Below are 24,959 nucleotides of genomic sequence, written 5' to 3' on the forward strand. Positions count from 1 at the left end.
ACTTTGTGAAGCAGCAAAAGCCGCCATCTTTCTTACCTTTGTTCAATAAGAAATGTGGGGTTACTCAAGCGTACTGCGGAGACGGTGAAACAATACGGGCTGAGAAGCGCAGATGCACCTTCAATGTCAAAAAAAAAAAAAAAAAAAGAGCAGGACAGGTTTGTGCCAATAAAAGCCGAGATACTGAATTCTACCACTGGGAGCAAAAAAAAAAATGGAGGCTTCACAGAGAGGGTTTGATGGCTACCTGCAGGGCATAGGAGAGAGGAAAATACATAGTGTGTATATCTGTGTGTGCATGTGTACTGTGTATATGCACAAAAAAAAAAAAAAAAAAGAAATCCTGATACTTCAGAGATCTTCAGCAAGTTTGTTTTTTTTCCCCCTCTCTCACCTTGGATGACTTCTGGCTAAAGTTAACTTTCCCCGAGTAGCTTTACTTCTCAGCAACTGTCAGCATCTTGCAACTGACGAATCTCACGCAGACAGATGAAAAATCTCGGACACGTTCAAAGCGGATCTCTCCGCCACATCACCTAGATTGTGATGATGAATTATTTGTGGCGCCGTTTTACCTCTTCGTTTTCGATCTTCAGAGTCGCCAGGCGGGACTGCAGCTGCTGGAACCTCAGGATGAGCTCACCGTTCACCGGCGGCTGCACGGAGATCTGACACACCTGGAAAACGTGGAGAAGACACGCCCTCACTGACCAACACCGTGACGCAACACTACTACAGCAGGAAAACAAATGACGTGCAAGCTGCAGTGAAAACAGGGGGGGGGGGGGGTTGCAGACATCCGGATTCTTCACGGATTGCAATGCAGACCGCAGTGACTTCTGCCAAATGAATGCAGACAGCCACACGACAACGCCTCGTAAAGAGGGATGGTATCAGCCGAACTCCAAACACATGCTGCGCAGGAGGGAAAATAACACGACTTGTCAAATTCCCCGCCTTGTAAAACACGAACCCGTGAAAAGCAGCACTTAAAACGCGAGATATTAGACATTATTTAGTGTGGAACTATTTTTTTAAATCTACTCCAGAGTTGCATCGCAAGTCTGCATCAAATCTTCTACGGTGGCGACTTTTAAAATAACTCATATCAAAGCTTTTTACTGTTTTTGGTCAATCTGTCATCAAATGCACGACCTACTTCGTCGCCCATGTGAGCCTGGAACTCAAACTTTGTGGGTGGACAGAAAGCGGTGGGGAACATCTCCATGAACCGCTGCCGATCGCTCCGGGGGTCCAGGCTGTCCACCGCGTTTTCGATGATGTCGAGACCCTCGTGGCGCGACGTCTCCAGGTTGTACTCCGCCGACAGGTAGGTCCGGAGGGCCCGGTTCAGACTGGCGTGGTACCCTAAATCAGAACACTGGACAAAAAAGAGACAGAATCAATATCACGGCATTTGCAATACGGTTACTTTAGAATATTTTAAGGTTTTTAGTTTGAGGAATATTCAGTCAAAGAATCAGTGAAACGATATATAAATAAACATGATCTGTTTGTGCTAAACATTTTACCAACTTTACCCAAAACCCATCAACCCGAATCACATGAAATTTCGGGGATGGGACCAATTGATTAGATTTTCAGACACAGCACCTCCTGGAGAGGCAAGATATTTCCTCCGTTGTAAAAACACACTGGAGGTCGGCGGTGAGCCGTCGCTTCCCCCCGGAAGCTGCCGTTAAGCAGATATGAGCTAACGAATAACACGCCAGTGATGCAAGCAAAGAAATGTGGCACTGGCGAAGATTTGGGCTTTACCGAGTGTCCGTTCCAGTTATCTGGTATGATGATGATGAATGCATAGACATCACTTTTACAGGTGCAAGACATCCAAAGCAAATGCCACCATCATTTATGTGAAACCCAAACATATGTTTATGCATTATGTAAATGCCGTTAACTTGTTAAATGAAGGGTAAAAATCCTCATCCAGTCAAAGCCAATGATAATATGTGAAAGAGAAGCTGTCTACATCAAAAAAAGTGCGGTTGTTGGAATCCCAAAAAAAAAAAAACGGTCAGAAAATAACACACTGACTTTTTGTTCCACCAGTGAGTGATACAAAACCTGAATGTTACCTTCAGGACCTAATTTTGATTTTTAATAACCAGAACCTTGGCTAAGGTCCCTCTTGAGAAGATGCACAAGCCCTAGGCACACACAAATACACATGAATACACATACACACACGCAAAATAGCCTGGGTGATAAGCAAACAAGATGCCACAAACCAGTCTTCTTGTGCAGTTTTTGGATTTTCGTTTCTAAAAATGGTCTTCATCAATAAACAAATGTGTGTGATTTTGTGCATGCAGCTCACGCAGAGTGCAGCACGCGCACACGCACACACACACACCCTGTTGAGATGTGAAGGCTTGTGAGCAGAAGCGGAGAGAGGGGTAATTTCAGCTCACAGCACGCCACTGAATAGAGGTTGCTTTGCTCTCTAGTCTTCGGGCCTGTCTGGAATATAAAACTCTAAACGCTTGCTAAAACCCCGACCTTCGCCTGTTTCCTTAGAAACAGCCTCAGAGGTAACTTTACTCTGCTGGAGAAAAAAAAAAAAATAATAATAATAACAACAACCCAGGTGAGGTGGATTTATAAATAAGCAATGTTTATCAGTGTGGTTGGAGGAAAAAAAAAAAAAAAAAGGTCAAGCAAAGTCATATGCTTCCCAAGCAGCAGAGAAAGGAGCGAGCGCTTGTTGTAAACAGAGCGATAACCCACACCTGCGTGTTATATAAGCACACAAAACAAGTTCAGAGGTAGGTTAACTATCTGCAGTCCAAGTAAGAGTTGGAGCAACTTTTCAAAAAGTGACACAAAGTCAGAAAACCGCCACATATAAGCAGAGGGATTTCAATAATGACATTGAGAATGAAAGGAGGGGGAGGAAAAAAAAAAAAAAAAAAAAAAACGTCTTCCATCAGAGAAGTTAATAAGCTGCTTTAATTCTGTCCTGCACTGTAATTTCCATCCCACAGACTGGTGGCCGAAAAGCTCTTTTATACCAGGCCCAGCTGTTGAAGTCATCAGTCGCTCTGCTGATTATGATTTTAAATCGCCTTTAAAGGTCAGCAAAAACACCCGTGAACAATGATTGGCCTTCAGAATGAATAAATTAAGAGTAAAACTCCTCCGTCACTGTCGAAGCGTCTGCCTCTGACGTTTTCCAGCAGAAACTTATGCAAATGAACTACAACTTCCACTTGAACTCCCACTTGATGTTTGTGTGCGCCAGAACGCGAACTTTCGAACTCACCAACTCAATCCCAACATGCTAATATTTGTGTGATACGTCGTGAAGATTTGCACATTAGACACCAGAGCTGCAACCAAAACGAGCCAAAAGATGAAGCTGCATCGGAACGTCATTGAAATCACACGGTTTTCAACTCACATCAATGAGGTCGGACAAGTCGTGGATGTAGTATTTGAAGACGGATGAGTTTGTTGCTTCCAGAGTCAGCAGGTACTCGTTCCGTGCTTTGATCGACTTCAGCTTGTTCTCGGAGTATTTGGCTTGACGCTGGGGAGAGAATTAGAAGCGAGGATGAGAAGCAGACGGCGACAGAGGGATACGGGGAAACGGGATGGATTTAATGAGGATGAGAATTGCTTTTTTTTGACAAGTGATTGTGCTTTTAATGTGTGTGTGTGTGTGTGTACACACACGCTGCGAGTCACAGAGCGACGACTGGATTACTGGCAAAACAACTGCAAACAGTAGACGGGGAATAACTTAAATTCGGCAGTAAACAGCCAAGAAACGGAACAAAGAATGAAAAAGGAAGAATTTAAACTAAAAACAGCCCAGGTCATTAAGTTCAGCCATCTGTCATTGACCTGCACTTCCTCCGCCAGGCGAGACATGAGGCTGTTTGTGAGTCACCATGCACTGGCCAAAGGCTTCTGACTAACACGCTTCCAAATCATTCACAATTTCAACACTTCCCAAAAGCATTCCTGGAAAAAAAAAAGCGACGTTAAACAAATCCATTCCTGTCCACTTTAATCATGTGCCTCGGATATTTAACGGACAACAGGCCTGTTCTGTGACTACAAAAGCTTTTTTTTTTTTTGGCTCTTTCTTTCTTGAGTCGGGTCAGACAGACCTCACAGTAGAAAAAAAGAAAAAAAACAAAACTCTGCTCTGGACCAAAAATCTTTTTTTTTTTTTTCTGGGACTGAATCTAGAATCAAACATGTGAATGTGACTTATCCAACTGGAAGTAAACCATGCTCAATATTGAACTGATGATGAAAGATATATATATAAAGCCACAAACAGCCGGGATTGGCTCCCTGTGACCCTCAGCTGAATAAAGCTGGTGAAGGAATGGACGTTTCATGGTTGTACTTTTACCTTCTCCTTCATCTTCTCGATCTTCTTCACCGAGCTGCGTCTCTGATACTTGTCTTCCATTCGGATGCTGAAGACGGGATCGCCTCTGCCGATCTGCTTCTCCTCCTGCTTCTCCGCCTCCTTCAGCTTGCTCTCGGCGCTGATGCTCTCCGAGTGATACATGTGGTAGGTCTTCATCACCTGGACACGGGGACGGATCACGACAAGCTCAGCGCGTCGAACATTCAAGAGCCTGCTTGTCATATCTATTGCAAAACATCAGGAAAGCGCCTATGTCGAGTCACCGTTGGGGCGTGCTGAGCCGTCGGTTGGTTTCCTGCGAGGTCAAAGGTCAGAATAATCCATCTTCATGGCTGAAACTGACCTTTTATAACCCACAACTAAAGCAGCCATCCCGTAACAACCCCCCCCCCACAATCGTTCATCACGTATCGATTCAACTGCTCTCACAACAGGCCGCCGGTCTCTCCCTAAACCACAAACCCAAGACAGATTCCCTGCAGCCATTTTCTGTGAAGACGACCGTATGCCCGCAGCGGCCACAAATCACTGCAGCTAAATCCGACGTGCCGCCTTCACTGCTTCTCATTTGAACGAGGGGGGGAAAAAAAAAACCCCTCCAGGAAGTAGATTTGGGTCTGCCCTTTAATTATAGAATCCGATTATTAGGAGGGAAGTTAACTGCTCCTCTGTTTCTTTTTTTGTGGAGCAGATCTGGGTCAGTCAATGAGTGCAAGAGGATTTATAAGGGTCGCATACTTTATATCAAACACATTTTGTTCAACATCCACAAACAGCCCAAATTCACCTTGAGTAAAGTTCCGTCAAAATAGTACCACAATGACATTTAAACGTTTTTTTCTTAGTTGGGACGCGGAGAATAGGTGATGAGTATGTCTACATTTTGGTAAAACAAAAGAAAACTAGAGCTACACTCGGTAGAGCGCAAATCAGGTAGCGACATCACTGTATGGAACACCGAGTAGGGAGCGTCTCCATGGCAACAGAGGCCGATCTCCTCCATGAATTAGCCCTGTATGATGATGATGATGACAAATCACCCGTGAAAATTCCATGGAATTCGGTTGAGTAGATTTAGCAAAAAGTTGGTTTAAAAAAAACATACAAAACCAATAAATATATGCACACAGACAAACTTCTCGGCCAACTTCGTTGTTGTTCGCCCAACACTGTTGGTGTCGAACTTTCATTGGCGAAGGTCACAAATGCGTGCAAGTGAAAACATAACCTTCTCGGCTAACTTCCGTTGACTGCAATCTAAACGCGCCAATTTTATTAATATACTCTGGTGCGAAATACAGAAAAATGTCTCGAAAACCACTTGTAGCTGTTGCATTGTGCATGTTTTTCCAAACTGGCCCTGACAGCGTGGCTTTGAGGCTGTGATAGTAACAATGTCGCTATCTTTCATGGCAACATCAGTGATATATCAGCTTGGGTTTCAGTGTTGTCCACTAAGAAGTTTCGGATGCTCGCCTCCTGCGGGCCGGTTTATGTCCATGCACCTTATGTTTGACACCCCTGCTTTATATCTTGTATTTAAAAACATCTTACTTGGCCAAGTTACTTTATGTGCAATTTGTTGCAGGAAAAAAAAGCCCGTACTAATCCTGAACTACTTATAAGAATCTATTATAAAGAAAGTGTCACTTCCTAAAGTCTGACTCATCATTACTTGAAGTATGTGCGTTAGTCATCCTGCTAAATGGACCCATTAGACGGTGACTCAGTCGAAAGTAGCAGGTGAACCTCGAAATGCAAACAACGAGTTTCTCGGGAGAGCCGAGGGTTGATAAAAAAAAAGTTGTATTAGCGGTGACGACAAATAGATTAGAAGCTCGACGGACGCCATGGATGAGTCACCGGGCGTGGAGAAGACATAGGAGAAAATTAATCAATGCCAACATGGTGTGATAAGTAAATGGAACCCACGCATGCAAATCCATTTCCAAGAACATTTTAGAAGGAGAGAGAAGAAGGAGGAAAGCATGAAACGGGTGAGGAGGAAGCCGGGGAAATGAGAACAGTGACATCAAGAGATACAGCAGTGAAATTAATCAAGGGAAATGAGAATAGGTACGTTACAAAAAAAAAAGGTGTATAACCTACTTAGCAGAAGTCTTTCTAAAAGGCAACTAAAAATGACTTTTTATTGGCAACCACTGCTTTGAAACAATAAATAATCAGCTATAATGTGTCCTAATCAAACTTTTTCCCTGATAAATGGGCTTTGCATCATGGCAGATGACCAAATGTGTTGCGCTGAGCGCAAGGACAGAGAATGCGCCCAAACACCCAGGAGACGGCAGCAAACGCTGAGCGCTGGCGGTTCAACCCAGAACGGAGCAAATTACAGCCCCTGAACCTGCATACGAAACACACTCGTCTGCGCGGAAACCTCAGCTTCGGTGGAGACGGAGGCTCGCCCACCTCAAAATCTAAATACCCCTCGTCCAAACGGAGCTATTCCTGTGCGAGAGGAATAACAGAGCACGGCTCTGGTTCGTCTGGACGCTGCGCCTTTGGTGGGGTTTGGTCTAACCAGTTTAGAAAGGGGTGACTGACCTTGGGCCGCGCACTCCACACTTACTGGTCTGGACTCTGCCGCTGGTTTGTTTACTTGACTGCTCTTTTTAGAGGGACTTATTTAGAGAGCGATCAGACCTGTTATTTCATTGGCAGAGGCCGACATCGGGGCTGTGGCCGTCTGATGCAAGCGCTGCCCCACATGTGCGAGTGTGTACGTATGTGTAAATGTGTGTGTGTGTGTCCTCCCACCAGGGCCAAACCAGGTCAGATCGAGAGTGTGGACAGTGGTCGGAGTGACACACATTGAGTTTGGAGTAACGCGCTGTTGTGTTTGGAGCAGCAGGAACAGCGACTGGAAGCATAACCGCTGCAGTTCTCTATACTAAGTAACTGTGGCTTGTATAAGCAAACCAGTCTGTGCTGAGGGTTTACATGTTCCATCACAGGTTTATTAACGGTGAGTAAAGCTGTGTTTGGTGGATCATTTATTTATTAGCGCAAACAAAACTTCCTGGCAATAATTATTACGACATTGAAAAGCCTGATTATTGAAAGAACTTGCATTTGTGGGATGAGCAGCAGAGTAAAGTATGGAGGTTTAGTAAATTTAGGCAAAACCAAAAATGTTTGGTATTGAAAAAGTAAATATGATACATTTTCATGGACGTAAACAACATGCTATGTTCGAATGCTCATCCCACAGATGCATGCTCTTCACAAATGTGGCACCAATTATGAATGAAAATGAAGCTGTCTTTCCAGTTGTTTAAGTTTTATTGCTGAGACACATGTTACAGCAAGAGAAGAAAAAACAAATACAAATTTCCCTATTTTTGTGCAGAGTTTATGAACAAAAATTACTTCTGCCTGACTTGTATATTTTCCTAGAAGTCTTACTTTAAGCAGCTCTATAAAATCAGCTTTGTAAAACGAATCTGGCTATACAACATGTTTAACAAGTAAATGAAATGATTCATTCATTTAATTCATCTTTACAACTTTTTAAAAGAATTTAAATACCGTACACTTGTATGGCGCATTGTATTTTACCACACATTTCACAAATATTCGGTCATTATGACAAACTTCCTTATCTTGCCTCGAGAAACTTACTCACAGTCGGGAGGGCTGTGGGATCGAATCACCAACGTTTCAACTTAAACTGGGGTGGTAAGCTAACGGGGCGGATTGCAGTTGTTCAGTAGAATTGAGTATTGATTTTGGATTTAAGTGCATTTATCACCAAGGTCAAAGCTGCACACGCACAGTTACCTGAACTACTAAACGTTGCAGAGGAATTGCCTTTTTTGAACGTGTTTGATGGTCTATCGTAAAGTGTCAAAGGTTTTGAGAAAAGTTCAAAAGGTCTGCAGCTCCATCTACGTTATCCCCCCCTTTTTTTTTTACTCACAAAGTATTTGTGCAGGGTGATTTCTGGATTAGTCAGCTAATAAATAAGATTAATATTGTCCAAAAAAAAAGCTACTTGTACTTGAGGGCAAGTAAAATTTAACTGATCTGAGTTATTACACACAGAACTGCAATCATAAGGTAGATATTTCAGGTTTAAAAAAAAAAAAAAAAAGGTGGTTCGAGACAGTAAAATAGATGATGTTATGCTTTCCCTGAGGGTTAAAGAAGTCATACATTCACCAGAGTCACTTTGGTAGTGATGAATTGGTTTGACTGTGAAATACAAGATCCCTCAGATCCATCCGAGTTGCGGGGCAAAAGAAGACAAGCTGGCGCACATTATTTAGCACGGCACCATAAAGAAGTCTCAACCGCAGCCAAAAGGAATATATTTGAGTGCATTAGTGAGAGAAGGCAAGGCTACTTACTGTGTATAGCTCATTTAGGACTTTCATTAAGTCTTCCTGGAGTTGAAAGGCTATTTCCTTGCTCTGGAAAAGAAGCAGAAGCAGAAACACAAACGATGAGACCAAAATCACTACTATAAACAGCACAGAAACATAGTTGGACATAGTTGGCAAGTTTAGGTTTCCACAGTAAGTCCCAATTAGAAAAAAACTTTTAGCCATCCCACACAGTTTACAGTAGATAAGTGTTCAGACATTGACCTGGGAATTGTGCCCTGATCCACATGTGAAACACTGCATTTAGCGCCCTTTTCTCATGCGTAAGGTTTCTGTGTGAAAGCGGTATCGATGTCACGATAGCTTTTCCCACTTAAATCATCGAACACGGCTTAGGTTTCACCGAGCACATGCTCAACACATTAACTGACTCCCACCGTCGAATGCAAGAGATTTCTTCCCCAATATGTTAACTCAATCAGCCGTGCCACGGGGCTGACTCAGTAATACTATCACACACACACACGCCCACATTAATGCATCTCACGGTCGCAGGATATAGTTAAACAGTGATGGTGTGATGGATTCAGAGGGTTTTTTCTTTCTTTTTTCTTTTTTTATTAATCCAACAAGTGGAGCGTCCATATTTCCTTCACACTGGCCCATATACAGTATCACATGTTTATAAGATTATGAGTCATGACGGTGAATTCTTGAACTCCTCGCTGCAGTCGATACCTTGCGCTGTTAACCTGGATGATGTTACAGGCTTGGCCCCGCGCGCCAGGTCTTCTTCTAACTCGATTATCTCCAGACAAATCTCATTCCTGGTGCCGCTCCGGGCAAAAGGCTACAGGAGGGCACAGAGAGGCCTCCGTGCTACCAACTGTAGTGGTATGGAGGAGTCGTGACTTACTTCTCATCTGCACTGCAGATTTTTATTTTTAAAAAGGTCCTCAAGAGACAAATATGCACAGATGGTAAATGTACGAGAAACAGGACGCGCACGTCTGTGGGCAACATTATTCACCTGATGGCTGTAACCACGGGCGACAAAATAAGAAGTGCCGATACCAACACCAGTATCAGGTCCGATACCTCACAGAGTACTTCTAAAAGATTCTCTGTACAATCCGGAGAAAGGACGAGCGATGTCAGCGGAGTTGGAGGTTCTTTAATATTAATTTAAAAAAATGACATGATTAATATGGATTGTTCATAACAACACCAGCAACATAATAACCAGAGACATTCAGACAGGCAGAGTCATCTCGATATCGTTCATTAGTTTAACTGCTCAGTGGATCCCGGGGGATTTTTTTTACTGTGCTACATGCTACACGCTAAAGAGTTTCAGGGCTCACATATCAATGACGCAACATGCTGCACTCCTCGATTCAAGTATGACTGATACTCTCATTAAGAGTGAGCTCAGTCCGTCGTCGACAGTCTAAAGTACACATAGGACACTGCATAGATGCTACACACTTGTCCTAGGTGTACATACAGTAACAACCTATAAAATGAAACTTGAAAGTTTTTCAAAAGTGAAGAAAATGTCTATTTTCAGAATAGTTACTCCCATAAAAGTGCTACAATCTCAATATAAAGTTATTTTTTTATGAAACCTTTTGGTGTGAAATGCAGTCAAAAAAACCCTAAAAGACTTCTCCTTGCATTATGCATGTTTTTACAAACCCACCCTGACAGCATGGCTTTGAGTTTAACGGAAAAAACCCATATCTTGGGAAAAAAAAAACCTCTGTCCCCCCAAAAAAAAACTAAACAAAACTCCATCTCCCTCTTCTGTTCTTTTGCATGTCACTCGCAGGAGAATCCCCACACTGTCCAGACATGTGAATAGACGGCAAAGAGGATTACATTCCCGCTGGCTGCCAGGCTGCAGTCTGAAATTAGAGAGACGCGCTGAGTGACCTGGCCCATCAGCAACACCTACCTCACAGCCACCTGGTCTGTCACTTCTCAGATTTGTAGCTCTTACTTAATCAGGAGGCAAAACATCCTGTAAGCCCGGATAACCACAACCCGGAGGCTTGAAACGTGGCAAGAGCCGTGTTTAAGAATGGAGTGAAGATAATGGAGTTATTACACCGTCCCGTTGGGAAATTACAGGATGATCTAATCCCCGAGGTTACGGCTGTGTTTTTAAGTTTAAAGAACCCGTGGAATGAAGACTACACTTCTCTGATTTTTGATCGTCGTGTTTTATGAGCCAACTGCTGATTGCTAAGTAGTTCTGAAAATAAGGATTATTCTGAGTTATTTCACATCGAATCGTCTAATTTTCATTATTTTGGTTTGATATGTTGAATGACTCATCCTGCAGTGTTCTGCCTGGTGTTTGTACGACTGAAAGTGACAATTGAATCTGTGCAAAAAAAGAATGGTTTGCTCTGGAAATGTCTTATAAACAGGGCCTATAATTGAGCTATAACCTTTTCCTCTGCTCCACTTTGCAGATTTAGGTATATTTTGCAGACGAGGATCTCCCAAAAAAATACCAGTTTAAATAATGAATGCATTATTTTATGCTTTGAGGCACACATTTCTCTTTTCTTCCCAATTGGTCGCCTCTGTTGTGTAGATCAGGGGTGTCAAACATACGGCCTCCAATCTGACCCACAAAACCACCATTTCACTGTATTTTGCACCTGGATGTATCTTTAAAATTGGCTTTATATTGAGATTGTAGTAATCTCCGGTAGTAATTGTTTGGTCTTCTGAAAATATAGAGCTTTTCATCGCGTATACTCCGTGCCACAACAACAACAAAACGTTAAAGTGTAAATTTAAAGGTTATTATGGCACGATTTCACCAGTCAGATGCACGCAAGATGAGATTGCGCCACATGTATGTGGCCCTGGAATTAGAAATGTGTTTTTCACCCCTGGTGCAGATCATTAAAAGTAGAGAGTAAAAGTAGATGTTTACTCTGTAAACCAGGGTTCAAATGAGAGAAGATAATTAAACTTAAAGATGAATTATAGCAGAGGTCTTATTTTTCCGCCTCAAACCTAAGCCAACCACGTGTGAGCGCACCCTGCACAACAATATCAGGTAAACTGCCGATGACTCGCGAGTTCTTGCATGTCAGAGAGATCAGAAAAGACATAGACCTTCTCCCGTGGGAAAATCCATTAGCAGCCGTCACTTCGGAGGACAGAACCTTTGACTATCTGTCAGATCCAACACACATCAGCTCTTCCCCATTGAGACGGCTGGGAAGTGATCCAGAGCTCAATGAAAGGCCCTGTCAGGGATCACACGAGCCGCAAGAGTGCATTTGTGTGCGTGGGAGGAGTAAAGACTGAGATAACTGTAAGTTGTTGGGGTATTTTTTAAGTTGCAGAATAGCAAATGCCTCGTGTCCTTTTTATACTCAACGTGCCAACTAATATGTGATCGCAGCTAATTTCAGAAAAATTTGTCACGCGATCATGCTCGTTGATATATTTCGAGAGCGTACCGTCTTTCACACTGAAGATCTCTCTGTTTGGAGGGAGCTTCCAATGCCGTCTAATTCATTAAAAGGGACCTACAAATGGGTTTTCCCTTTTAAGCTCATGCCATCTGTATTCCAACCACATTAAAAATCCCAGAGAGGAGAAACCGAGGCAGCCCCCAGGGAGCGGTGGGTTTCATATTGCCACTGACATTAATCATGGTGGAGGGATGGCAGTCATATACCCTGCAGGGCATGTGTGTGTGTGTGTGTGTGTGTGTGTGTGTGTGTGTGTGTGTGTGTGTGTGTGTGTGTGTGTGTGTGTGTGTGTGTGTGTGTGTGTGTGTGTGTGTGTGTGCACGGAGCACAGACTTTGACCAAATGACATAGTAACATAATCTGCTTATTTTAACGTTAAATAATAGTTTAAGATTTCACTCATTTACAAGGTTGGTCTGGCATGTTATGAAGACCAGAATTAAACATTTACATCTCTGGGTGATTATGACTTTTGCGTATCGACAGTAGCAGTTGTCCACTTCAATTCAGTGGAAAGCAATATATCAGGCTTGTGAAAATGGCCTTTTAACATGACTTTATAACCGAATGACAGTCACTGATAAAAAAAAAAAGTGAAAGAAAATGTACTGACCTATAATTATTGTTATTATTTACACTTTAAAGTTTTTTTTTCAACGATGACGATTTGCTGCTGGAAATGACCAGAGGTTGCGGGACAGCTTCCGTTTTGCTGCATCCAAAGAACGTGCCTCCCATTAATAAAACAGGGCCGAAGTAAAATGCGGGGTAAAACAACGAGGCGGCTATATGAATAATGAAAACTGAATCCATGTGATAAGATCCGTTGAAGCGTGAAGGAAATCAGAAAGAAAGAAAGAACGGTCCACTATTTTATTCCTGTACAGGGAAAAAATTGGATGTTTGCAAAGGAATTTTGTGGTTGCAGCTGCTTTTAGAAAAAACACACAAAAGTAACTCTGAGGAGATGCGAGACGACAAGTGGGTCGACCGGACGATGTTGACGAACACACAGGGTCTTCCTCTGCCGCTGCGACACGCGGCGTGAAACCAGAACTTAGAAGGAAATATTTAAAAAAAAACAAAACCAAAACGGGTGTTTGATGTGCTGGATGGATGACAACGGTACAGCTGTCTCCTGGAAGCCGACGTAACGTGGGGGACTTCTCCCTGTTGTTTCTGCCGGGTTATTGAAGCTCTGCCGAGCTTCAAAGGCTCGTCGAGGCTTTAATTAGAGGGCGAGCGGCGTCTCGGGTCTCCGGCGAGCCGGGACCTCCCACCAGGCTGCCGTTTGTCTGCACAATGTCACCTGGATTCACAAAAAAAAGGAAAGCTGCAGAGTTTTACGGGGACGAGCCGTTTCTTAATGCGGTGCGATGCGGCAGATTCCACGGCGGTGCGGGAGACGGGGGCCCCCCGAGTAATGACAGGACTGAAGTGCCACCACGCTAATCTGAAGACTGTGAGGATTTGGCGAAGTTGTACTTAAAATATAAATGTGCATCGAAAGCAAGCCTGTCATTATGATCATCAAAGTATTTTGAATTGTGGGGGGGGGCAGCAAGACTAACCTCTCAAAAACGGCTGTCTGATTTCCATCTGGCCTCATTAGTACAACCCTAAGCCTATAAACACTATCAAAAGGACGCGACTGCTGCAGTTTCCTGTCGATGTGACGGAGGTTTGCTTGAGTATTCAAAAAAAAAAAAAAAAAAACAAGCCTCATACAATCTCACGAAACCACCGGCATCAACGAGGGATGTTAGCTACTTATCAAACAAATTTCTCAACTTTCTTTGGGTGTGTTAAAAGGTTCAGACTGAAAAGACACACCCACACACACACAAAAAAATAGGAGCTTAACTTTCGCGAAAGCTCTCCTCTGAAGAAAACACACTTTGTAATTTAGGTCTGCGGTGAGTTCCTGTAGCATAGGAGCTCAGGATCTGTTAGGGAGTTGTCATCTTTGCGGCGGAAAAGGCTGAGGATGGGTTTTGGTCATGAAGCCACCGGAGACGGAAAGGCCTACGGATCTGAAACTGCGGCGGCCGGGGGTTCAGCTGCATCACTCTTAATTCAGAAAACAAAACCACGGGGATCCTAATGGAGCGTCATACCATCAAAAGCAAAAGCTGAGCGTGTACTGTATAACTATATACTGCATGTCGTGCAACTAATTGTACAGCGTTGTCGAATGTATGGGTTAAGCGAAAGTGAAAGACTGTTGATATAACATCAGGGGACTGTGACGTTGCTTCTCCATCTGGCTGCGATGAGAAATCTGGATTTTGTTAGTGGGGACTTCAACAGTTTTGTGGATCAAAGGGAAAAAAAGAAGTCACATCTGATCCATTTATAAGGGTCAGACATCAGTATAGTAATAAGAACTTAAATTTTTTTAAAAACAACAACGGTGATAGAGGTCCAAGCAGTCAAAAACAGACTCCAGGGATGTAAAGCAACAAGAAACCAGGACTCAGGAAACAGATCGACTACCACACTAATAACTACAACTCTAAACTAATAGAATTTAACTTGTGTAAAATGTAGAATAGAGTAAAAACCGGCTTGTCCAAAAATGAACAAAAATTCATAGACTTGTGCAGACCAGATCAGAGACGGAAGCATCAGTCGAGATTAAATCAGTTTTTGGTGTAGATAATATTCTGACTGGTGAGTAATGAACAGGACATCCTACCAGTCCTTCATTGTGTTTGTGGGTTCAGCCTGGTGGGGTTGAGGTTCCGGGGCTGCGATTGGTCAAAGTTGCGACAAAAGTGTCAGCCAATCAAGAGGCCAAGAATAGGTTAGTGGAAACAGTTAGCGCTGTAAGACGTTTCAAGTGAAAACGCCTCGTTTTAGCGTTTCTGAAAAGTTTCACATTTACACGGCAACTTATTTTGAACAAAATGTCCGCTTGCAAGGAAATGGCAGAAACGCTGAAAATTATGTAGTTTTCATATTGGGCCACTAGTGGGTGCTGTTTATTTTTGTCATTAAACCACACACCATTTTACTATCTTCAAATTAAAAGACAAATGAAACAAACGCAAAGGACTCGTGACGGCCGGCGACGCATCAGCAGAAATGAAACCCAGTGTCTGGAGATATCTCTGACGCCATCTTCAATTATAATAATGCCTCATTTGTTCTCGTCCCTTAAAAAGGAAGTGGGTACATTCAAGAATTGGTTGTAAATACCTTTGAAAGGTTAAAAAAAGTTATCCCTTCAAACACATTCTGATCGTTCCCTTCATTTTCTGAGCAAAATGTGGGACACGTGCGTCGTGTGTTTACGGGCCTCACCTTCTTGAGCAGCCGCGTGGAGTCTTCACTGATCTGCATGAACCTCATGATGACGTTGTTGAGGTAGATGTCGCTCAGCGTGGCGTGGTCCTTGCTCTCCCGCCGCACCTGATTCAGCAGCAGGTACCAACAATTGACCGGTGACAGCAGGTTCTGGTCCTTCCTGGATAAAAAAGAAAAGAAAAAAAAGTCAGTTCATATGTAATATGATGAATGCAATAAAAAAAAAAAGGCGATAATCACATAAAATACAACCTCGAAGTGTGAATGCGTTAGTACAGACTGGTTTTATGGAATTCACAATTAAAGCGTCTCTCTCACAAGTTAACAAGTACTTTTTTTTTTTTTTTTTTTAGATGAAGGAATTTCTTTATCGATACAAGAAAACACGAGCTTTTAAATTACAGAAGCATAAAAAGGGCATCTCAATCTTGTAATCAGATTAAAATGTTTCAAGTTTTTGAAACCTCATGAAGACGGGATTATTACATTTGTAGGCAAATGTAATTAAATTGGCCCTGTGATACAAATCATATCAATTTATGCTTCTGATGTAACTTAAACTTAGTTGATCTTTTTCTGCAAAGTCTGATCCAGAAAACCAGATTCTTGGGGTTGATAAGCTGCATTTTGGACATTTCAGCTAATATCCTTCACTCTGTTGAGAAATTATTTGCAGCTTCACAGTGGTATTACCCAGACCAAGAACAATAATCTACAATCTCGGAATCTATCAATCAATCAATCCATCCTGGATTTAACGGTCATCTCTCTGATAGATGCGAGAGCCAATAACGAGTGTAATCATCATGCAGGAATAAAGTACATCTGAATAAGTTTGAGCGTCTCGAGTCGCCCTTTCTATTTTCTCCCAAGAGGAAAAAAAAAAAATGCAACTGGATTCCACTGCACCGTGCTCTCTGTGAGTGTAATTCCACATGACCACCAGCAAAGACTCAATACTCCTGCATCAGTCTGCAGCATTCCCAAATATACCCTCATTGCCTCGTTAAAATACCTGGAAGTGTGGTTCACGTCACGATACTGGAATATGTAAACACATTTCTGTGAGGTTGTGACAGTTCTCCGACGAGCTAACAACCGCTCACGCGCCGAGGCTCGTTACTAAATAAGAGGAGAAGCGCGTCATCGGCATCCCTTGGTGTTAAACGCCCCATATACCGCTGGTTCTGGGCTTGAGAGGTTCTCCATAGATATTACAAGGACTTGCATGGTTATGGTGGAAATAGTTTGCGTCTGTGACGTTTCTGGGGCAGAAGCTTCACGCGACGCTGGGAGCCGACACGACTCCACACAACCAGGGAGGAAACGGCCGCAGACTTTAAATATACACCGAGGCCCGGAGTTGGAGAAGCCGTGCGAGTATTTTAAGTGACGCAGACTCGAAGAATTCTGACAGCAGTAGACAGACAAGGAAGGAAAAAGGAATTGCAGCAAAGGGGTAAGAATAGAAAGAAAAAAAAAAAAAAGAAAAGGGGGGAGCCCAAGAAGTGTTTCCTGTGCTGTGTGCCGGCTGTTTCCAAGCTGACTGTAGGACATTGTCCAGGCCGGAGTGAGCTGGGGCCCTGAGTAAGCACGAGCCCGCAGGCGCACTTCCTCTGGGTTAATCTATAACATTCCTCCTGCCTGCGAAAAAAGCAGCACAGAATATAAGCGGGCTCGTGTGTGTGTGTGTGTGTGTGTGTGTGTGTGTTTGGGAGGGTTTTTAAAGAGGTTTTGGTTCAAGTCTTGCAGGAAACCATATGGAGACTCGCCTCTGCCCTCCCCCTCCACTAAGTTACTTTGCATAGACAGGCAGCACTTGTCAACACAACAGGTGAAATTCTGCACTCGGCAAGTGACCCAGCCCTGAACTGGCCTTCGGTTCTGGCACCACATCTGCTGGAGGAGCAAAAAAAAAAAAAAAAGACAAATGAAAACTGATGCGAGCATTCCAACCAAGCTGAAATGTTCCCCGACTATCTGCAAAAACAGGAAGCAAACTGTGTTTGATAAAGCGGGAGGGGGGTGTGAAAAAAAAAGCCAAACGGGCTGACATGGAAAAAAACATCCGAAAGCAAGTCCCGTTTCCAAGCACATCCGGAGAACAGTGATTTGGCTGAAACCGGAGAGACGTACTTCATGACACATGCAAGGGAGAATAGGACTTGCAGGGAATGCGAGAGAGAGAACAAAAAAAAATAAAAATAGTGGAGCGGTCCCACAGCTCAAGCAGCAGCTCTGCTGGACGGCATCTGTCAAAGAGCGATTACCATGAACGCTTTCTGCATTATGTATCAGGAGAGTGCAATGCTTCCATTCTACGATCCTAAATTTAGAGCAGCGGAGACCACATGTGTGTTTATTAATTTATGCAGACCTTCGCACGTGCAGATGCACAGTGTTTAAGGTGGTCGCCGCCACGAAGATGAGACAGTGCGACACCAGGCGCCAGGCAGCAAAGTGCAAAAATGATCTGACTGGATGCGAGACAGCTGAAAGTGAAAGCGACACAATTCAACATCAGCACCTCAGTGACACAGTTCACTTGTAAACTCCAGCTTTGAACGATGCTCGGAAGCCAGTGAAAAAGTAAGATGCGGAAGTGTGCAAACCAAACACAACTTTGGCGAAATGCTGATTCCCACAAACACGTTAACACGTCCTCAAGGGCTGAAGTTTGTTTGTTGATGGGCTGACCTACAAAATCGTGCGGGGAGATCTGCTGTATAAAAACGAGGACACACTAAGAAAATAAGTATTTGCACTGGGGGGGGGGGGGCTCACAGAGGCCAATGACAACATAATACTCCCCTGGGAGTTGCCTACCCCACATAATGGCAGGAAAATCTCTCAATGTCATCATTTCCCCCTTCAGCCACGGCAGGAACTGGGTCAGACACAGCCATCGACAGACAAGACGACCCCCTGCGAGGCTCGCACACAGGTATGAAAGTTCAGGAAAGGCGGGGAAGGAGATGAGTGAAATGGAGAACGCATTAGCAACTTGTTGTTTTCTGACCTTGTGTGTGTGTGTGTGTGTGCGTGCACACTGTCCCTCCATTCTGTCTAAATCCACTTGTAACTGGGTCAGTGTCAACACACTCGCACTTACATACAGGAACAAGATGCAAATAGTGAGCGATAATTACCGCTGCAGTATGAACAGTACTGCAAGAGGACCACGAAAAAAAAAGAAAAGAAAGAAACTTCCTTCAGCATCTCAGTGGGAAAACCTTTCATTAATATGGAGTGGTAGCCTTGACCACTCCCTGCAATTCCACGGTATCCTGAACACACCAGTGAAAGTTTCTTAAACATAAGCAACAGGTTGAACAACTGAATTGTACAACTCAAGGAAATTTCACAACTTTTTATTTTTTATTTTTGGGTCTTGTAAATAACTATGCACTTTGCACCAATATGAGCAAAGTATTGTAGAAGTATTATCTGAAAATGTTTTCATTGGGACACAATACAATGGAGTCGTCAAATGTGAACAAAAACAGAGTTTTTCCTGCCGTCGTCCAAAGTGCATCTTGAATGGGGCCGGACTGGTAAAATAGCGCCATCATAACTTTTAAATTTAATCTTTAAAGTGTTATTTTGTTGTGGCGCAAAATATACATATAGAAAACGCATACAGTATATTTTCAGAAAAGCAAAGAATTACTTCCAAAAATGATGGAAATCTCAACATAAAGCCAATTACAATGAAACCTTTTGGTGCCAAATACAGTGAAATGTCCCAAAAAAACATTATGCATGTTTTTACAAACTCCCCCTGACAGCTTGACGTTGAGTCTAATGCTTGTTTGTGTTACGTTTGACAGCCCTGCCCTAAATAAAAGCACTGCAGTTGTGTACCTTTGCACACGTCAGATTTCCTCAGCAAGTGTCTATTTCTGGGCGTGTTCTTGGTTTAAAGCTTAATGTTGATGCAGTGCAATGACATAATCACTGAATGTACAGTATGTGTGGTTCCACTATAAAAGGGTTTGAATCCCTGCTTGTCCTATCCTTTTCCTCCCCTCCTCACCTTATCCGGAATAGCAGAGCGCCGCCACCTCTGAACCTGGTTCTGCAAAGGTTTCTTCCTGTAAGGAGGGAGTTTTTTTTTTTTTCCTTTCCACCATCACTTGTGCGTTGCTTGTGTGGAATTATTTGTTTTTTCTGTGTAAAAAGCTTTAAAAAAATGACCGAATTGTGTTTGGCGCTCTATGAATGAGGTTGAATTGAAAAACATCTGTACCTTTAATTTGCCAGTATTTGATTATTCTGCAAAACCTTAGTACACAGCTAGGTTGGCCATGTTTATTGTGTAAAAAAAAAAAAAAGTTACTTACAACCCGCTTGAATATCGGCGCACGGTATCTTGGCGATACGTGATACCGGTAGCGGTGTATCCTGATCCCGACAAAACTCACTTTCAGCTTAATCAGATGGCGACGCCCGGTCGGCAGCACAGTGCAGTACACACTGCAGTGCAGTGCAAAGTGTGTTCTTCACCTTCCGGTTTGTCCTCAGCGTGTAATTGAACCGGTCCCCTGACCAGAAGCTTCATTCGGGGATGAAAGCTACACATTTTAGACGATCCCCAGCTGTGGCTTCTGCGATATGAATAATTCAATGAGTCGTCTCTCCCTGAACAAACTTTACATAATACAGTATCTGTTTGTTTGCATGTGTATGTGTGTGTGGGGGTGTGTGTGTGTGTGTGTGTCTGCTTAGGAAAATGGGACGGGGGCGGAGGAGTGTTTGCTCATATTTGAAAAAGAGGAAGGACTCTCACAGCACTACGATTGTGGTTTTTGCTTTCTTCCAATAAGAAAAGGAGACACTCCCGAGAGATACAGGCTTTATTTTACACTTTGGACATTAGCGTTTCCTCTGTGTCTAAACTCACTAATGCGACCGCAATAATTACAAGATTCTGTCGTTTGTCTGGCTTTTGGTTTTATTGAGCTGCTGCTTTGAGCAACATTATCTGAAACAGAATGTGGTCTGTGGACTTTCTCAGTGCTACTTCATACAACCTTGATATTTAGTTAACCGAGTGCTTTCTATAGCCTTTTTTAAATTTAATTTCCCCTCATTACTGTGCACTGAATGTACCTGTGGTCACAATGATATGAATGGGCAAAAAAAAATAAAATCTTTGGACTGTCTTGTGTGTGCTGCTTCCATAATATACATCAGAAAAGAATGTAGGCTAGTTAATTCAGGGAGTGTGTTTGTGAAGGAGGTGTATGTGTGTCTTCGCGGGAGTTCGCCGAGGTTCCTGGAAAACACGTTGTTCAACGTGTAAAATAAACCCACAGCTGAACAGACGGCGGTACTTCAACATTAATGTGTTTGGACCGCCAAAAGTTGACAAAACAGTCGGGGATTAAATTAACCCGGTCATTTATTACGTCTCGTTTCACAGTGAACAATTGTGCGCTCCTGAGTAGGGGCCAAACAAATATTTATACATGGATCTTAACGCAGTGCTATTAATCTTATGGCGCTGAAATTTATTTCTATGTGGACTATTTTTATGGAAGTAGCTTCATTCTCTTGGCATCATCCATCTCCTACTTTGTCTCACCTTCAGTCAAACTCTACAGAAGAAGATAAGACTTCTTAATACTTCTCCAGGACTGAGTCACTTGTACACAATATGGCTGCTGCTCATGACTTCACTCCAATCATCAAATGGTAAAAGGACTTCATTTATGTAGTACTTTTCAAATGCGTGCGCAGCCCCAAGGCAAAGTTAATCACATTCACCCATTCAAACACCAATGGAGGCTGTGACCGAGTTCAGCGTCTTGGTAAAGCACTCTTCGGCACGTGGACAGGTGGAAATGGAACCTGCAACCTCCCGACTGGGAGACGACCGCTCTACCAACCAAGCTATATTATGTTATTTGACTGGAATACCCAAAGTCACACGTTTAGGACTGCAGTCACAAGGCTTTCCCAGCTTCAAGCAGCTGGAGAAAACTATTCATCATTCAAATGATATACCACAGATGGGAAGCGCATTTATCTTTCACTCACGGAAGCCTCGATTCAGTATTGTACCGTCAACTGGGGAACGATTCATGTGGCAACGCATACCATTCCTGCCCACAGGGGGAACTAGAGACAGTCCAAAATATGGTTCATGCTGTGGCTTATTAATGCGGCTTCAACATAAAGAATGACACCTTGTCATCTTGTCTCAACATCAGTGATGCAGAGCAACACGTTAACGCAGCTTCAGTGTCAAACACAGTGGTTGTCCCCTTTTAATTTCATCTTGTTTTGACTGAGTTTGATTTTTAAATGCTAATTTTTAAGCCATCCTTTTCCTTTTTTTTCTCATTTTGCCAACAAGCCCTGTCAAGTCAAACTGACTTGAGGCAACTGACAAAATGAAAGGACACTTTCTGACACCGCTGACAAACCCATCCAACGAAAACAACCCGGAGAACACTGAAGCCTTACTGTACGTGTGTTTGTGTCGGTACAGAATCGTGGGCCACATGATTTAAAACCCACAGGAAGGGTTTTTTAATGCCATTCAAATGTCTCCTATTTATTTAAGAAATATGCTCCAAGTCACTTGCCAGATGTTTACCCTGTGAATGAAGTGACCAGACCGTACATCGCACAAAGAAAACCACACAGCGCCATACTAGCCTACTCACCAGCAACACACACACACACACACACACACACACACACACACACACACACACACACACACACAGCACGCACGCACACACACACACACAGCTGTTGGAGCCATCGGCGTTTCAGACGGAGAATGGCGGCTGCTCGCAGACGGCAAGGACAAACATACTTCATTTTATTTTTGTTCCCACCACAAGTTCAAACAATATGCTAATGTCTGCTTTTTTTTTTTCCGTGAGCAGACGCCGACGGTGTAATAAGGCCAAAGACTACTACACACTTAAGCGTGTGAAGAGCCACACAAAGTCTCAAAGTCCAACTGTGATGCAGGCAGGGTAGGATGGCAGAGAAAGATATGATGTCACATCTAAAGATTTCTCATGAAGAATCATTATTCATTTCAAATCTCCATAGTCAGGTCGAAAGCATAGATATGCTTGATGCCAAAAAAACCCCCAAAAACTCCTGTCCATCATCTCCAATCCAAGTTGTATTGCTATTGTGGTGGCTGTCAATTATAAAACTACCAAATCCCCAGAGAATATGCACTGGGATTCATGACACTTTGGACGCAAACGTTGTAATTATCTATCTCCTGAGTCACGGTGCGCATGCGCAGTCGCAGCGTTTCGGAAAAGTTGCATTTTCTACCCGTTTCCATGGAGATGGAGTGTCTGAAAAGTTTTCCCTTGTCATGTAAATGGAGCCTTAATAAGATTTAATCATGTTTCTTCATCACAATTTACTCTTTAGGCTGGAAAAAACAAAATTTTGTCAAATCACAAACAAAAAACAATCTGTTGATATGACACACGACCACGACCGCAATCTTGACCATGTCGCGATTGGAAATCAAGATCAAAGAAACGTACCGCAATCTTGACCATGTCGCGATTGGAAATCAAGATCAAAGAAACGTACTTGTACTGCTGGTGATCCTTGGTGCTGCGCGTCTTTGCCATGAAACGCTCGGCCAGTTTCTCCAGGTTTCTAGAGTATTCCATCTCGATCTCTGCTTTCTTCCTGAAGAAGTCCTGCAGGTCCTGCAGGAGCTGGACCCGCATCTCTGTCTGCTGGTCGAGGCATTTCTGCTGCTCCACCAACTGGGCCCTGATCTCTAAAGGAACACAGGAATAAAGCCAAGGGTGAGTAAAAACAAACAAAACAAAACTCAACTGTAGCACATTACACTTTTAGAACTGGAACAAAGCATGTACAAGAAACAAAACAATGTATATGAACTTTACAACTATAATGATGAACAGTCACACCGAGCAGAAATTAAGCACATATGGGATCTGCTGATGACAACAAAATGACAAATGATCGGCTGTGCGAGCAATTATTTAGCATTACTTGTTCACGAGGGTACGATTGAATGGCCCAGTGCAGCTTATTATCCCTCTGTTCTAAGTCTGCTGAATGCACAGAGATACCAGGCTGGCAACGCTGGTCTCAGGTGTTTCATTAAGGCGGAAAATAACTTCAGGATATATGGAACCCGATTCCCATCACAACCAGAGTTACAGCAAAGGCCCAACACACACACACACACACACACACACACACACACACACACACACACACACACACACACACACACACACACACACACACACACACACACACACACACACACACACACACACACACACACACACACACACACACACACACACACACACACGCGCACTGACACGTGCGTATGCATGTATGCATGTACGCACACACCTGCATGCACTGCCATGAAAACATGCTCCCTCATCAGTGCCTGTGAATAAAAAGTCAATTCATTTAAAAAAACAAAAAACGAAAAAAAGCACAGCAGCGACAGCGGGTCTTACTTAAACAAGGTTGCGCGTGCAGGTAAATAACCTCCGAAGGTTGCTATCTATCAGAGTGTCACTAATTTAAATTTACATGTTCAACAAGAGAGAGAATGTGCAATCGCGCACACGCACACACAGACACAAATACGGTCCCACACAACTGGTTTCCTCTGTGTGTTCCATCTCGCCAGGGCCATGTATAATGGATTCCTCCTAATGGAGGGGAGCCTCGGCCAGACATCTTCAGCAGAGAAGGCAGATTAATGAGGTGATTTAGAGCCACACAGACTCCAGTGGCGAGGGGTGCGGAGCGATCCCTCATCTTAAATGTTGAAAACACTACTAAAGGCAGAAACATGCCTTCGCGGAGCATTTGTTTAACACGACTGCACGAGGTGTCATTGTTAAGATGACAGCTTGGTAGGTCTCACTGGCTGATCCAACATCAACAAAACCTGGAAAATATCTGCACACAATCACTTCGGCAGAGAAAGGGAGCTTTGTGTTCAAGGAGATGTTGCCAATACATAAAAAAAAATTAAAAATAAAACATTTACAAACTGAAAATCACTGAAGTGTTCTTCAAAAACACATAATTCAAGAAGAAACCCACGTACTTCAGATTTACAGGAAAATATTTCTGGATTTTAGGACTTTACATTTCCTTCATTTATATGAGCTCTGTGCGGTTGTCATCCTCAGGAATGGGGAAATTGTATCCGTTTAAACCTCATGTTTGTTTGCACTTTCAGTTCAGAAAATATTTACATGTTTACATGACAATGTTTTGAAAACAATGGCCATTGAAGAGAAGCACTGTTTCTGCCATCTAGATTCAAAGTGTCCAGCAGCTCACGATATAATAATCATAATAATAATTTAAAAAATACACAGTTTTAAT

General features: G+C 43.0%; 1 protein-coding gene across 1 annotated transcript in view; it reads right to left on the reverse strand.

Moving 5' to 3' along the window:
* srgap1a (SLIT-ROBO Rho GTPase activating protein 1a) overlaps window positions 1-24,959 on the reverse strand; it is an 82,232-nt gene that overhangs the window by 32,744 nt on the left and 24,529 nt on the right. The window contains 7 exon segments of the mRNA XM_080504851.1: window positions 576-677; window positions 1,160-1,381; window positions 3,425-3,553; window positions 4,391-4,570; window positions 8,782-8,844; window positions 15,567-15,729; window positions 23,151-23,346. Coding sequence (XP_080360977.1) covers window positions 576-677; window positions 1,160-1,381; window positions 3,425-3,553; window positions 4,391-4,570; window positions 8,782-8,844; window positions 15,567-15,729; window positions 23,151-23,346 — 1,055 coding nt within the window.

Source organism: Blennius ocellaris, assembly GCF_963422515.1.
Source record: "Blennius ocellaris genome assembly, chromosome: 11".
NCBI lineage: Eukaryota > Metazoa > Chordata > Actinopteri > Blenniiformes > Blenniidae > Blennius > Blennius ocellaris.